Consider the following 16566-nt stretch of genomic DNA (forward strand, 5'->3'; position numbering starts at 1 on the left):
CTTTATTGTCATTTTGGTGAGCTTTTGGTGGGAAAGGGAGATAAATATATTTTGTGATCAATCCATCACTATTAACTGCAACCCTGTCCACTTCCCAAGAGCAAAAAATTCTTCCAAGAAGCATTGGCTAGTTTTATCCCTATTAATTGAAAGATTCTTTGTTCTTTTCTCCCTTGCTCCTTTTGCCAGGATTTCCATATCCATTGAGATCCTCCGAACTGAAAATAAAAACTTGGAGTATTATACCACATTAGCTCAACTCTTCCCTGAAGCCTGACTCTGGGTCTTTGGAAAGATCAAATCTTTCAAACATTTTCCCTCAGAAAAAAAATTTTTTTAAAGATTTTTATTTATTTGAGAAAGAGGGTGAGAGAGTGTGAGCATGAGCCAGAGGGGGAGGGAGAGGGAGGAGAGAATCTGAAGCAGACTCTCGCTGAGCACAGAGCCTGGCAAGGGGCTTGATTTCACAACCACAACATCATGACCAGAACTGTAACCACGAGTCGGCCACTTAACTGACTGAGCACCCAGGCACCCCTTTCCTCAGAAAAATTTTATACATCATTTCTAAGCTGTGTATTCTTCCATTTACAGCTTTTGATCCTTCCTGAATATCATTTGACTCAGGAATATTCTTTTCAAATAACCTTTGAAATGGGTAAATGTTTAGATGTGTTGAGTCTGATCTATCACGAGTTGGGCAGGGAAGAAGGCCAGGGGCCTAGGGGTAACAGGTAGGCATGATATAAGACTTATTGGTAACAACATATGATAATAGGAGTTCCAATGGTGATTCCAGAAATTTTTCTATAAGTTTCAATTGCCATCATCCAGGGCAAATGCAGATTTAGGCAGGGGGACTCGGTTAGGCAAGAGGAACTTCAGGAAGGCCTTTCTGAAGAAGCAACATGTGAATGGAGACTTTCCAGACAAAGGGACCAGAGGCTGCAAATGCCTTGCATTTCTGGGAACAATCTTGGCATGCTCAGAGAACAGAAAGAAGACTAGTACACCTGGAATGTTGCAAACAGAGAGTTTTCAGATGAGATCAGAGAAGTCAGCAGTGGCCAGTTTACATAGGGTTTTATAAACCCTGATAAGGAGTTCATCTTGTGTTCGAAGTGGATTGGGAAGCCATTGGAGAGCTCTAAGCAAGGAAGTTATTGATCTGGTCTATGTTTTAGAAAGTTCATTTTGGTGGAGGATGTGTCTGCAGCAAAGGTCAGAATAGAAGCAGTAAGACCAAACTACAAAGCTATTGTAACCCATGTGAGAGTTGATGGTGGCTTGGAATTAGTGAGAGTAGAGGAGGTAGAGAAAAAGAGATTTTTTAAAAAAGATTTTATTCATTTATTTGACAGAGAAAGAGAGCACAAACAGGCAGAGGGGCAGAGGGAGAGGGAGAAGCAGGCTCCCCCCTGAGCAGGGAGCCCGATGCGGGGCTTGATCCCAGGACCCTGGGATCATGACCTGAGCCGAAGGCAGACATTCAACCAACTGAGCCACCCAGGTGCCCCAGAAAAAGATCTGGGTGATATGCTATGGTGGTAGAACCCACAGGACTGGATAGTGGATTGTATATGGGGGTGAAGTCTGATGTGATCCTATCTGTTTGGTAATCTTTTGATTGGCTCCCAAATTATTGGGATATTATACTTCTGAAACCTCTGGAATTAAGTGTTTCCTGTAATTGATGTAATGGGAACTTACTGACCATTAAATTCTATACTGTCGGAACAGATAGAGAAACTTAGTTCATTGGTGATCTCATCCAATCTCTTGGTCTGGTGGCTTTCAATACCATCTCTATGCTAATGGCTCCCACATTTCTATCTTCAACGCAAACCTCTTCCCTGAATTTCAGACTCTTATGTCCAGCTGCCCCCTCCCCATCAAAATGGAACATATCCAAACAAAACTCTTGATTTTTTTCTCCCCAACCTATGGCTCCTGCCGTCCTTCCTATCTCAGTTAGGACAGCTGTATTTTTCCAGTTGGTCAAGCAGAACCCTTGGAGTTGTCCCGAGTCCATGCATTCTCTCTGTTTCTGTCTGTCTGTCTCTCTATCTCTGTCACACTATGTACAATCCTTCAGGAATCCTACACTCAAAATGTATTTAGAATCAGGGCACCTGGGTGGCTCAGTCAGTTGAGCATCTGACTCTTGGTTTCGGCCCAGGTCATGATTTCTAGGTTATGAGATCCAGCCCCGCACTGGGCTCCGTACTCAGCGCAGAGTCTCCTTGAGATTCTCTTTTTCCTTCTCCCTCTGCCCCTCCCCCCACTCGCTCGCTTGCTCTCTCTCTCTAAAACAAATCTTTATATATATATATATATACATATATATGTATATATATATTTTCAGAACTGACCACTCCCCAGTGCCCTCCGCTGCCCCCACTGCCATCTAGGCCGCCATTATGCCTACTCTGGATCACTGCAGAAGACTGTTGACTGCCCCGCCACTTTGGCCCTGCGCCTGCATTCCCTTCTCAATGTATCAGTGAGCCTGATCTTTAGAAGATATAACGGAGATCCCATAACTGTTCTGTGTACAATATGCTCCAGTGGCTCTTAGTTTTCCTCAGTATGAAAGTCAAAGGCCCTACATGATCTCATTCTCTGACCTCAGCTCCTACTCAGAGTATTAGGGAATACTTGTCTTCAAGGCTCCATGCTAGAGGAAAGTTTTTTACCAAACATCTTTAATTGACTGAGTTTTAGTTCTTCTCCCAAAACACACACAAATAAAAGACATAATGGTCCAGCATTTTGGCTACAAATATTTCCATAAACAGAGCATGTCCTTTCAAGGAGTTCAAATGGCGAGTGAGCCAAAATCCAGAGGATAAACAGTGGTAGGGGGCAGCGTATTGGAGTTGTATCCTAGAATCCTTGGCCAAAGAAAATGTACACAAAAGAAGAACCGAATTCCCCTTCTCCTCTTCGGATCACTCTGTTTATTCTACTTTGTTTAGATTGACAAGTCTATGTGACTTCATCTTGTAACATTTAACTTATTACTGCTAATTTATATTCATTTATAAATATGAGCTATTATTTTCTTTACTCCTGAGGAAAAACAAAGTCTTTTGACTGGTTATGAGTATGTTATTTTCCTACGTTTATTATCACCAGGTTTTCTTTTAAGTAATTATCCCCTTGTCATCCTTGCCACAGTATCTTGTGCACCTCACTTGCCGGTTGGAGAGGGAGTGTTGAGTTGGAGGTCCTGAGTGGGGCAGGAATCCTGGCAGGGTGCTGGGAACAATGGTCTTGGCCTTGGCCTTGGTCTTGGCCTTCAAAAAATGGTCTGACATGATCAATATATGTTTAGCCTTAAAAATTGGCAGAGTGTGGTGCAATTACGACCAGGTGGCATTGAGGTATTATACTAAGAAGAATTTCACTTAGTGTTCAGGTCATTCCATCAATTGTGTTTGAAATTACTGGGTCTTAATGGCCAAAACTCTATTATGGTTAAGGTTAAATTTATGCCAGTGTTTTCTTTTAAGTGAAAAATGGGCTTAGTATTTTTTCTTATGAATTTAAAACAATTCAGATGATACAGAGAAGTCTAAAGCAAAAAGCAAAAAGCAGTCTCTCTTCCCAGAGATAGCTGTTTTAATATTTCAGTGTATTGTCACTAGAATTTTTCTATGCCTTTTTTTTTTTTTTTAAGTAGGCTCCACATCCAGCGTGGAGTCCAACACAGGGCTTGAACTCATGACCCTGAGATCAAGATCTGAGCTCATATCAAGAGTCAGATGTTTAACTGACTGACCCACCCAGGCGCCACTGTGCCTTTTTATATAAATATATACCTCAAGTGAGATCATAATTCTACATACTATTTTGTAATCTTGTTTCTGCTCAACAATATATCATGAACATATTTCCATGACAGCATATGTGGATCTAAATAACCCCCTCCTTTTTTTTCTTTTAGAGGTGGGGAGGGGCATAGGGGGAGGGAGAGAGAGAATCTTAAGCAGGCTCCACACCCAGCGCAGAGCCCGACACGGGGCTCCATCTCACAACCCTGAGATCATGACCTGAGCCAAAATCAAGAGTCGGAAGCTTAACCGACTGAGCCACCCAGGTGCCCCCTAAATAACCCCTTTTAATGGCTACGTAATAAATGATAAAGATACCTTTTATTTTTCCTAAAAATAACTGCGTAGACGCAATGAATCTAGGCTCCCCTTAAAAATTTAAAAGGCATGCCATTTAAGAAACACAAGGAGATTTTGTTTCACTGACCTATAGTATCAACCATATTAAATTAAGAGGGCCTGCAAATACTCTGAACAAAATAGTCTCAGTTACTGAATAAGCTCATTTGTTTCTGTGGCAACTGCAGCAAATCTTTATTGCGCACCTACTAAATGCCAGCATGAATCTAGGTGCTGGGGACACTGTGGTGAATGAGCTGTGTGTGATCTCTGCTCACAGAGAGTTCACTCTCTTGAGGGTTAGAATCTGATAAAAAAAAAAAAAACTAGTAAGAAATAAGAAAAATATCAGGCATTAAAACATAACCTGACATTATGTTTTCCTGGTAGCATTTAAGCTGACATTTTGGTCCTGAATTCTGTAGATTGAGTCAAATTATATATTATAATGATATTTTCAGGTTTGAAGACAGTAAAGAACAAATAAATTATGAGTCATTTTTCTGCGCCCTGAACTGGAGAATGAATCCGATGCCCGAATTGGAAGCACCGTCATACATGAAAGAGGTAAAATTAACACCTGTCTTAAAAACCAGCTCTGGCCACCTCCCTTGCATTTTTAATATCCTTTATCTTAAAAATTATTTTTCAGCATAAAACATTAACGCCAGTGCTTTTGGAAAAAGCGCTGATATATTTCTGGGTATTTGTGTTAAAGGCTAATTCACTTTCCATGCTGAGTGAACATCTGCTCTATAAGAGCATGACTTTTCTTCTGCAGCTGAATTTTTTTTAAACTCAGTCGCATCCAATTATATGGAAAATAGGATAATAGGTTAGTTATAAATAGATATAAACACTGTTATCAAGGGATTCTGCTAACATCATCGTGAGCCACGAGAGCAAATCTCAAATGGTGCATAGGTCAAGAATCCCCAGTACGTCTGTGGCTGTGTATACAGGTTTGCCTTGGGTGAAACAGTATAGGATGGGGATGCACATTTCACAGAGGAGCCAAATTTAAAATAAAAATTCAGTAGAAAAATGCTTGGTTAGGGAAAACAAAGTTCATGTGATCGGGTGGTGCTCTCAACATTGTGGAATTGTCTGAATTCTCTAAGATCTCTTTGGACCAATTGTCTTTAAGGAGTGGGTGGGTGGATGGCGGTTTGTTTATATTTTAACATGCTCCAGAAATTGATTTTCTTGGGAAAGTCCCTTGATAAAGCAAATGTCATGTGGTTACTCCCAGAAAGGAGGCATTTATTACTCCCGGTCTCCGCTGACCAACTCATTCTGGCCTGAACTGGTCTAGTGCCCCTGGGGAGTTCCCTTAGGCATGCAACTCTTCTGGAGTGGCAGGCAGCCTTAGAACTTCCAGAAGGTTGGGAGATAGGGGTGGCCTTTGGAGTCTGACATAACTCGGGTTGAATTCTGGCTCTGCCACTTACTTAGCTGAGTGACATTGGGTCACATAACTCGCTCATTTATAAATTTAATTCTCAGACAAATCATGAATTAAATACCCACTCTCAGCAGGTTCTGTGCTCCGTGCTGGGGTCCAGAGATGAAGGTCATTATTGCTACCTTTCCTGGGCGGGGCAGGCACCTGCTGATGGCTGAATCAATACACTCATGATTTGGAGTATGGCATAATACGGACTGCATGGGATGGAAAGGAATAGGAGGAAGCTGTTGGGGTTGGCGGGATGGGGGAGCGGGGACAGGAAGTCTTGAAATTTCAGTGACAAATAGGAAGAGTCAGCAAGGGAGGGAAGTGGCATGGTAGGGAAAAGGCATTCCCAACAGAGGCTCTGGGACAGGGGACAGACAGCATGGTGCTTGTGCAGAACCAGAAGGAATTGGTGTGGCTGGAATGAAGGCACGAAGGGAGGAGTGGAAGAGGGTAAGGCTGGAGACACCGGCAAGGGTGAGGTTTGAGTATTGTCCTGCAAGATCTGGAGACCATGGACGGACTTCAAGGAAGAGAGCGACGTGATCAGGTGTACCGTTTAAAGGGCGCTTGCTCTGAAGAAGGGCCATGGAGACAGGTAGATCCATTGGGAGGCTCTTGATAATCACATTGTCACCATAACAACTGCAAACACTTAAAGCATTTACTCTGTGCCAAACATTACCCTAAGGCCTGAAAATCTATTAGCTGGTTAAATCCTCATAGCAACCGTATGAGATAGGTACTCTCCTGATCCCCATTTTAGAGATGAGGAAGGTAGACAAACAGCAAGTCAAGACTTGTAACTCAGGTCTGTTTTACTGCGAAGAATAAAAAAAAATATTCTTTTTTAATGTAATTATTATTGAACATACTGGATTTAATAAACTAAAATCCAAGATACCATCACAAAAGCAAATCAGTACTGTCATTTGGCAACCTTTTAATTTTCATCCATGCAAATATTTAATGTTGTATGTAAAAAGAAAAATTGTAGATGTAGTTTCTGTTCTACCTTCTCACTTAATGTTATAGTATTCTGTGTTGGATATCATCCATTTGTCCCATTAGGACTTTTCTCCAGCCCCCTCTCTCCTACTCTGAGTCCTGGGCAGTTCACCTTGATGGGCTGCATCAGCGGGTCCCCTAGCCCCCTGGCCTCCAGTTGGGTTGGCCAGTGGGATGTTCCAGCAAGAGAGTGGAGGGTGGGAGGAGAGAAATTATTAATTAAATTAATTAAATTCCTCTCGACTTGGACGATTTGCTCATGTCCTCTGTTTCCTCTGGCGCTCTGGATGATGTGCACCCTGCTTCTGGCTAGATGGCAGCTGCCTTTGTTGTACTTTTCCTTAGTTCCTACTTCCCTCCTTTTCCATTCCACCCAGTCCACCACCCAAATGTTCACCTGTATGTTGGGGGCTTCATCACTGATTGTACAACACATAATCCTACCACATGCATTTATCGGCGGTGTGTTTCTCCTACTTAATGCTACGTCATGGGCAATCTGTCTAGTTTAATATGTATAGACCTGAGCCATTCCTTAATAGCTGTAATATGGATAGAGAATAATTTATTCATCCATTTTTTTGTTGATAGGCTTTCAAGTTGTTTTTACATTTTTGCCTCTGAAAGCATGGTAGCTTATTACTTTGATTTTTATTTTCCTGATGATTGAATTTGAATGAAATTTAATGACCTTTGGGTACGACAACCCACAGTTAAAGACTTTTTTCATAGCAACCCAGCATGCACAGATACAGCAGAACCAAAGTTTCGTGAAACAGTACTATTTGGACTACATGTGGTGCAATGCCATCTTGTCTTTCTTTCTCTCTTCCTTTCTTTTCTTCCCTCTTTTCCTTTTCTCCCCTCCCCCACACCCCTTCTTTCTCTCTTTTGAATGTCGTTTGTGAGCCATTAAATTGATTTAAGGGCCCACAGAAGGATCACCACCCACACTGCAAGAGGAATCACTCTGTGGGAAAGCCCAAGATCTACTCTCACCTTAGCCACCCCTCCCCCATTTCATCCCTTGCATACTCTGTGACTGGGACATGAACCTGAGTTCACATCCTTAGCTCTGTGATTGACTAACTGGGTGACTTTGTGCAAGTCACTCAACCTTTCAGGTTTCCTCCCCTCAACAATGGAGATAAGAGTAGTACTTCCGGGGCACCTGGGTGGCACAGACGATTAAGTTTCCAACTCTTGGTTTTGGCTCTGGGCTTACGGGATTGAGCCCCAGTCAGGCTGCGTGCTCAGTGCAGAGTCTGCTTAGGACTCTCTCTTCCTCTGCCCCTCCGCCCTGCACTCTGTGTGTGTGTGTGTGCGCGCACATTTCTGAAAGAGAGAGAGAGAGAAAGAAAGAGGAAGGAAGGAGGGAAGGAAAAAAAAGAAAGAGAGAAAGAAAGAAAAAGAAAAGAGAGAGAGAAAGAAAGAATAGTACTTCCATCGGTGTGGTTATGAGGATTGAGTTGATACACGTGAGACACTTATCGCCACATCTGTCCTGTAATAAAGGGTTTAAATGTTAGCTATTACTATTGTTTGTAAAATGGAGAGGTCTTACTTCCTCAAATGAGGGGGCTAGGCCTTGAGCAGTCACCTTCCAAGGCTAAGATCAGTGATTCTATCCTTAAAGGTAGGAGACCAGTTACGGAACAGGAATGTAGCATCAGAAGAAGGGCCCCTGCTTCAGCAGGGGGCTCTTCCAGTTGTTACTCATATATAGTGAGAACTTAATTCTTTGGGTCTTTTATCATCTCTGCTGACCAAGCCTAGAAGCAGTTCAGTCTGTGGGAGACATTTGGAAGGGGCCATTTCTTTTTTGCCAGTTTAAGAAAGAAAGGAACATAGGTATAAAATGATACCAATTTAACTTAATAATGAGAACGTAACTAGATCTCAGAGTCTACAGCACTCTGGTATTCCTAAGCTTGTTATTGTTTCATAAAGAGGATATAAGATAGCTTGGGAATGTTACCAGCGAGTCTATAATCTCATGTGAAAATATTCAGTGGGAATGGGTTGAGCATGATATTGCATAGTTGATAGAGTACAATCAGTATTGAAAAGTACAGGATCTCCTGAACCATGTAAGTGTGCTTAAATGTTCCTGTCTGATAATGCCCGGAGACACTCGGGTCAGAGCCTGCCACACAAGTTGTGTTCTCCAGGAAGCAGGTGGAGTTTAATGTGCAAGAGGTTTATTTGGGAGTGTTCTTGGGATCAATACCTGTGGAAGGGAGAGGAAGGACACAGGAGTAAGCAAAGGGAGCAGTTGAGCCAGCCCACAAAGAGCTCTGGAGCTAGAATGGCCTTTCAGAGCTGTCCTGAGATGGGTCACAATGGCTTGGCCTTTATCCCTGTGGGTTGCTTTAGGAAGGGGGTTGACCTTGGGTAATGTGACTCTTTGCAGCCAAGACAGCTCTGTAGCCGAGGCAGTCCCTGAAGGGGGCTCTCAGCAGCTGGGCCACTGAGTCCTTCCTCAAGGGGATCCTGGATGGTACATCCTAGTTCGGCAACCAATTGTTCTTGAAGCTCGTTTTTTGTTTTTATTAAAAATAATTAGCATACAATATTGTATTAGTTTTAGGTGTATAACATGGTGGTTTATACACATTGCAAAATGGTCACCCAATTAGTTACCATCTATCCATCACCATACAATATTATTGACTGTATTCCTTCTGTACATTATATCCCTGTCTTAGTTATTTTATAACTGGAAGATTGTACGTCTTAATTCCCTTTGCCTATTTCGTCCATCCCCCCCTTACCCCTCTCCCCTTTGGCGATCGTCTGTTTGTTCTCTGTAGCTATGAGTCTGTTTCTGTTTTGTTTGGTTGGTTGGCTTTTTAGATTCTACATATAAGTGAAGTCATAATTGTACTTGTCTTTTTCTGTCTGATGTATTTCACTTAGCATAATGCCCTTGAAGTCCCATCTGTGATGTTGCAAATGGAAAGATTTCCTTCTTTTTTTTATGGCCGAATAATATTCTCTTGTACATATATACCACAGTTTTTTAAAATCTGTTCATCCACTGATGGACACTTAGACTGTTTCCATATCATGGGTATTTTATTTTATTATTTTTTTTAAGATTTTTATTTATTTATTTGAGAGAGAGCGAGCGCACAAGCAGGGGGAGCGGCAGGCAGAGGGAGAAACAGGCTCCCTGCTGAGCAGAGAACCTGATGCGGGGCTAAATCCCAGGACCTGGAGATCATGACCTGAGCCGAAGGCAGACGCTTAACCAACTGAGCCACTCAGGCGCCCCATGGCTATTTTAAATAATGCTGCAGTGAACATAGGGGTACATATGTCTTTTTTAATTCATGTTTTCATATTCTCCAATAAATACCTAGAAGTGGAATTGCTGGATCGTAGGGTAGCTCTGTTTTTAGTTTTTGGAGGAACCTCCAAACTGTTTTCCACAGTGGCTGCACCAATTTCCATTCCCACCGTCAGTGCATTTTCTTCATGTTCTCGCCAATACTGTTATTTCTTATCTTTTTTATAAAAGCCATTCTGACAGGTGACAGCTGATATCTCATTGTGATTTGGATTTGCATCTCCCTGATGGTGAGTGATGTCGAGCATCTTTCCATGTACCTGTTGGCCATCTGGGTGTCTTCTTTGGAAAAATGTTTGTTCAGGTCCTCTGCCAATTTTTTTAAATCAGATTGGTTTTTTAATATTGAGTTTTATGAGTTCTTTATATAATTAGGATGTTAACCCCTTATCAGGTACATCATTTGCAAATTTCTTCTCCCATTCAGGAGGTTGCTTTTTCGTTGATCGTTTCCTTTGCTGTGGCGAAATGTTTTAGTTTGATGCAGTCCCACTTGTTTATGTTTGCTTTTACTGTCCCTGAAGCTTTTGTTGATTGTTCTTGGCATCAACTAGGGGCCTGGCAGTGTGGTACGGCCCCCTCCACACTCCTGCTCCCCTGTCACTGCCTGATCTTATGCCCATGGCGGGACATTGACAGGAGAGCGTTTAATGCTGGGAGAGGCCAGGGAGGAGCCAGACCAGCTGTGTAGGTCTGTGGGGGCCCAGTTGGACACAGAACACCTCTCACTTGGAGCTCTGGAGATTGCCAACATTTGGGGAAGTTGTCCCAGCCAAAAAGTCACATGTGGGACTTCAGGATGAGATCCACCAGGCCGTGAACGTGACCTAGCCCTGAGTGTGACGTGACGGATTCGAGTTCTGTTGAGAAGAAGGGATGGCAGGCTGAGCTCCGGGGTGGAAGCGTGGCCAGGGTGGAGGCCAGGGGTTGGGCAGCTGCGCGCTCCCTCCAGTGTAGGAGCCAGACAGGCTAGCTCTGGCTGAAGTTCCTGTGATGCCGTGAACAGCTCTCTAGAAGTTACCAGTACTGGCCACCACTTGGAAGCTGGATTGCTTTATACTCCTGTGCTGAACATTATCTCTTCCCTAACTTGGGATCTTACTGAGGAATGAAAAGAGACTTCCTGGCTGATGAAAAGTGAGCGGGCCTCAGTACTAGATTTAACACCAGTTCGTTTGTGTCCGTGTTAATGGACAGGACGGATGGTCGGGGTAGGGATTTGGGCCACCTTCCCAGGCTAACCTGCTTACCTGCAGTGTATGGGGCGATCAGGGAGGGGCCAGAAAAGAGGAACAGGACCGGTGGCTTCAGCCAACCAGGGGCTGAGTTGGAGGCTGGTCTGGCACACCAGACATGGGATTGGAAAGGCAGGGCATCTCTCTGAAACAGGGAGCACAGTGATGGGGAATCCTGAAGTTAGCACTATTCAGCAATCAGAGGAAGCCAGTCCACGGGCTTGAACTAAGCCTTTAGCCCCGTCCAGGGGACAGAGCTGGCTAAATCCCTCTACCAGTGACGTTCCAGTAGGAAATGTACATACAAAGCACACTCAAAGGAGTCAGGGAATTGGATTGAATGAAGGGACTGTTGCCAGAGGAGTGGGTAGGGTTACAGGAACCGGATCAGGGACGAGCAAGAGCGGGAAACCGTCACCATCCGTAGGTCTGAAGAAGCAGAGCGGGCCCGGTGGTAGTGGAGCCCAGTGGCAGAGCTGGGGCAGTGGCAGCAGGTAAAAGCGGGTAGCCACTGCCAAACCATGGCCAGGCAGGGAGGGAGCAGGGGGAGGAGAAGTGGAATCAATACCCTGATCTCTTGCTGCGCCCCATTGGCTGGACCCACCGAGCCACCAGGGAACAAGGAAGCTCGGCAAGTGATGCAATCCACAGAGCACGGCCTCTGAGGGCAGTGAACTGGGGAAAGAAGGCAGAAAATGGATATTCTGGGGGCAAAGAGAGAATGACCCAGCATGGTCTGTTGCCAGAATAAAAACTTGGGCTCAGGCGAACAAACCTCACAGCCAGGGTGTAAGGCCAGGTCCAGACCACAGCCGTCGGCGCTTGGTCCGCTGGATGTCAGGACCGGTCCCCCAGACTCAGGTGGGGCTACCCTACATGTGATGGTTAGGTGGACTCAGCTAATCAGGCTGGGGGTCCAAGAACAAACCAGTGAAATTTACAAAGAGGACTGTGGTCCGTAGCTCATTTAGCTTTGATTAGTCCTTGGGTGAGAGATTTCCTTATGTGGCTGGGCATAAACCAACTGTCACCCACCATATGTCTCTTGACTGTGGCCTGTAGCCCCAATTCTCAGGAGCTCCCTTGGCTGGGCCTCCGCCTGGCTCCCACAGCGGCCCGTGGTGAGCCACCGGGGCTGTAATTGACCTCCCACTCCATTATGTGACTATCTACGGCCCCAGCATGTTGCCCTGGCGCTGTCAAGGCCTGGAGACCCCGTTTCCATTCTCTCGTGCTTGCTCACAGATGGTGGCTGTAAAACTGGCAAAATAGGGCCCGCTGTTTAGAGCCTGTCTGGTTAATCTCAGAAGCCACGTTTTAAAAAATAACACTAAATCGGTTCTCGTATAAACTTTATAACTTGCACCGTGTGACTGGCGTCTTATCTTTTGACATTTCTGAGAAAAATTGGATGTGGCTTCATTTTATGAGCACTGAAACTGCCGGACCATTAGCAGTGGGCTCTCCAGCCCTCTCCTGCCACAACAGGATGATATATATGGCCTTGGCCGTGGGGAGGAGGGGGCAGGTCGGGTGCACCCTGGGATACGTCTTTGGACACCCCACTTGTGGAAGATCTTCTTTTGGTATTTAAAGGGTGGGCTATCCTGTGACATTTTATTGTCCCAATCCTGTGAAAATTAAGTATTCTTCCAAATTTATAGATAGGAAGCGGAGACTCAAAGGCATTCCTAAAGGTGAAGATGATATAGTTAGGGGCTAGTGCCCGCTCTAATAAGTAAGCAGTTATTTCTAGGATTTGAGGTTGAATTTATCAGTCGAAATAAAAGACTGTTAGTCATTCTCATTAGATTTTAAAAGTAGCTGATAAACACAGACCGATTACATAACACAAAACAGTGACCTAGTAGGGAACGGTTCTGCCGGAATCCGCTTTGATTCAAAGCACCGGATGATGTCTACTTGAATTGGATGCAGAAGCCTACCACTAAAGCTCCGCAAAAATTCATGTCCTCTTGAAAACTTTATTTACCCTGGAAGGCAGTTTCAAGGAAAGGTTTCACCTGTGTTTTAGCTACACTGACACAGAAATGGATAGGAATAGAAGCAAATCTCCAGGTTTTTTTAATCGATAAGCTTTTCCTTATGGCATCAGAATGCTCTTGATTATCTCAACAAGTATTTGCAAAATTTCTTCCCCAAATTAATTTCCCTTTGATTCATGGAAATGTAATTGCTTTTATAGTTTTGTCAATTGAATTATTTCTGAGGTCACGTCAACCATTTAGAAGGCAGTAAATCCAAGAAAACCACAGTTTCGGTTCCATACACCCTACTGGACTTTTCTACAAATTCATAGATATTTCCTGTAGAGACGTCTTTTTTTTTTTTTTTGAGCAAGGAGAGGGAAATAACAGAGTGAAATCACTAACATGACTCCATCAGCCTTACATTTGGGAGGAATAAAAATAACCTTGTTTCAGTGAAGCGTGGAATTTAATTGGCTCCCGATCTTTTCCCCCTCATGCATCTGGTGGCCAGTACTACAGTAGAAAATTTTAAACTAGAAGGAGACATAATCCAATTAAATTTCCTTTTAAAAATGTCAAAGCAAATAAATCCAGAGCACATGAGCTCACACACAGCTTTGCTATTCTCACTGGGCAGCTGCTGTTTACTGGGTTCCCAGCCAGTGCCATCTTTGCTTCAAGGGTGTATGATTTTACAGATCAGCAGCTACATTTTTTCACCGTTGATGAACAAGTAATTTATTGCCAACTACTTTGACATCGTCAGTAGCTTTAGTCAAAGCCAGCTTGGAAGATACCGTGGGGCCCTCTTGCAGACAATGCTTCCCAGCCATTTTGGAGTCACGATTGTGCATCATTGTTGAATTTCGCTCTGCATTTCATAGTTCTTCCTCCTTCCAGAAAATATTCCTTAGGAGGAAATTGAATTTGGTTTTGAGATTGGGGCGCCATCTCTTGAGTTATCTGGAAGTCACATTGGAGACTCTGGATCCATCCGTCAGTTTGTCAGGAAGTTGCTTTGTTCCGAGCTGTGCTGTGACTTTCATAGACATTTTATTAATGTTGGTAAATACAGAATCACATGGTGTCTTTGTTTGACTTCCTCAAGAAGCCGACGTGGGGACAAGGATTCGAGTGTCTATTGATTGTGAGGGAGGTGGAGGGAAGACTATGAAGGGAGTGGCGAATGAAGAGTGGAAGGGGAGGGGCTGCCACAGGGCATATTCTCAAACCAGTGACACATGTTGGTGACTGGAGCTTAATGCCTCTGGGAAACTCAGGGATCCAGGGACCTAGATGTACCTCAGCGTTTTCCCACCGGAAGTGCAAGGGGGTTGCACTATTCATCCATCAGCTCCCGTCAGTCCTGGGTGAGGGCTGCTCCTGACGAGGGAGGAAAAGAATGAATTCCCAGGCGCTGGTGGCATGTCACAGGGGCAACCAAAGTGGGCCTCGGGGGCCAAAGAATAGCTTGCAGGCAGAGGAACGCAGGTTGGACGTCGGGCCGGTGAGCGCCGAAGTGGAAAGGGTGAGGAGATCGGGAGGGGTGCTGGCAGAGCCCGCTACGCTCAGATACTTAAGATGCCAAATATGCACAGTCGGGGGCTGTTCTACAGAAACACCAGCAGGCTCATCATCATCGGGAAGGGGAAGGCTCGATCGGCTGTTGTGGATGAGCTCTCCTGCTGTAAAATTACCATGCAGTTATTTCCACTTAAAAGGTACATGCCCTGCTGGGAATACCATCTGACCTGGACTTTTCTTCTCATTTTGTAGTGTAGCATGAATAAAAGGTCAGTGAACACAGAGACTATTTTTATTCACTGCCCAGATTGTCATAAATATTATGTAACGTAGAACATTTGTGGATTTATTAGAACAATTAGGCAGTGGGAGTGTGGGGTTTCTCGTGTCACCAAAGAGCTCTTTATTTTGCAGAGAGATTGCCCATGTGACTCCTTTATTTATTTATCTTTTAAAAGATTTTATTTATTTATTTGAGAGAGAGAGAGAGAGCACAAGAGAGGGGAGTGGGAGAGGGAGAAGCAGACTCCCCGCCGAGCAGGGAGCCCGATGCGGGACTCGATCCCGGGACTCCAGGATCATGACCTGAGCCGAAGGCAGTCGCTTAACCAACTGAGCCACCCAGGTGCCCCATGTGACTCCTTTAGATGGACCCAATTACAGGCAAAACTATGAAGAAGATACTTTTTCCCTCTACTTTATCATTGCCTCCCCTCCCCTGAGTTTCTTAAATCTTATCTCCTGTTTTCCCACCCTCCTTTGGATCTCAATTTAATTTCTGTTGATCCATTTAAACTAGTACCTGTGAAAATCTCCCTAAAATTAGGGGTTGGCTACAGTTCTGGTACCAATTCCAATGTGCTGGGTTTTTTTCCCCATATACCAAACAACTCTTGACACCAGCTAAGGGTCCTACAATTCAACTCAGTTCCGACATGATCAGCATCAGATCCCACAGGGTGTAAGGGCTCAGTCCCACAAGACTGCCCCTCCCCCCCACTTCAGACACCAGTTTATCACCTGTGCTTCTGGTCCACTGGCTATAGATGAGAGGTTCCCATGACCCCCTCCTTGGGTTCAATGAATTTGCTACAACAGCTCACAGAACTCAAAGAAACATTTTACTTCCTAGATCACTTTTCATCTCAAATCATCCTTCGTCTCAAACCTCAAGGTATTTACTTGTGTTTCATTTTGTCCAAGTCCAGCTCATTGCTAATAAATAATAACTTCCGTCTCCAAATTCTTGAGTTGCCATTATTCCAATGTGAATCCCTCAGTTTCTTTCTCTTTTATTGTTAGAGGTTAAATCATGATTCCTTGCTCAAAAATAAGAAACTTTTGCTGCCTAATGAAGAAGTTATGAGGGAAGGACCTTCTAGAACTGGCCTGTTTCATAAAAGAATCCATTCTCCAGATAATTTCTTTGCAGTGATATGAGTTGCATAATGTATTTAATTCTTTTTGTATTGAAAATTCTTCTTTCTAAGATTTTTTTTTTTTTTTTTTTTTTGAGAGAGAGCACAAGCAGGGGGAGCAGCAGAGGGAGAGGGAGAAGCAGACTCCCTGCTGAGCAGGGAGCCCAATGTGGGGCTCAAGCCCAGGACCCTGAGATCATGACCTGAGCTGAAGGCAGACGCTTAACAGACTGAGCCACCCAGGCGCCCCAGTATTGAAAATTCTTATTTTAAAAAAAACCGATCCAGGAAGAGTGATTTTGAATGCATATATTTGCATTATACTCCTTTATAACACGATCAAATCTAAAAATACCACTTACGAGCAAAAATTGCTTTAAGTTTTGTAATGAAACTTCTGAGGACATGTT

General features: G+C 43.9%; 1 protein-coding gene across 1 annotated transcript in view; it reads left to right on the plus strand.

The window, feature by feature from the left end:
• The window catches only part of EFHC2 (EF-hand domain containing 2), a 153739-nt gene that overhangs the window by 132737 nt on the left and 4436 nt on the right, over positions 1-16566 (plus strand). The window contains exon 13 of the mRNA XM_081808970.1: positions 4637-4742. Coding sequence (XP_081665096.1) covers positions 4637-4742 — 106 coding nt within the window. The remainder of the gene's footprint in view (positions 1-4636; positions 4743-16566) is intronic.

The sequence above is a fragment of the Leptonychotes weddellii genome, chromosome X (genome assembly GCF_054177405.1).
Source record: "Leptonychotes weddellii isolate Sample4059 chromosome X, ASM5417740v2, whole genome shotgun sequence".
Lineage (NCBI taxonomy): Eukaryota > Metazoa > Chordata > Mammalia > Carnivora > Phocidae > Leptonychotes > Leptonychotes weddellii.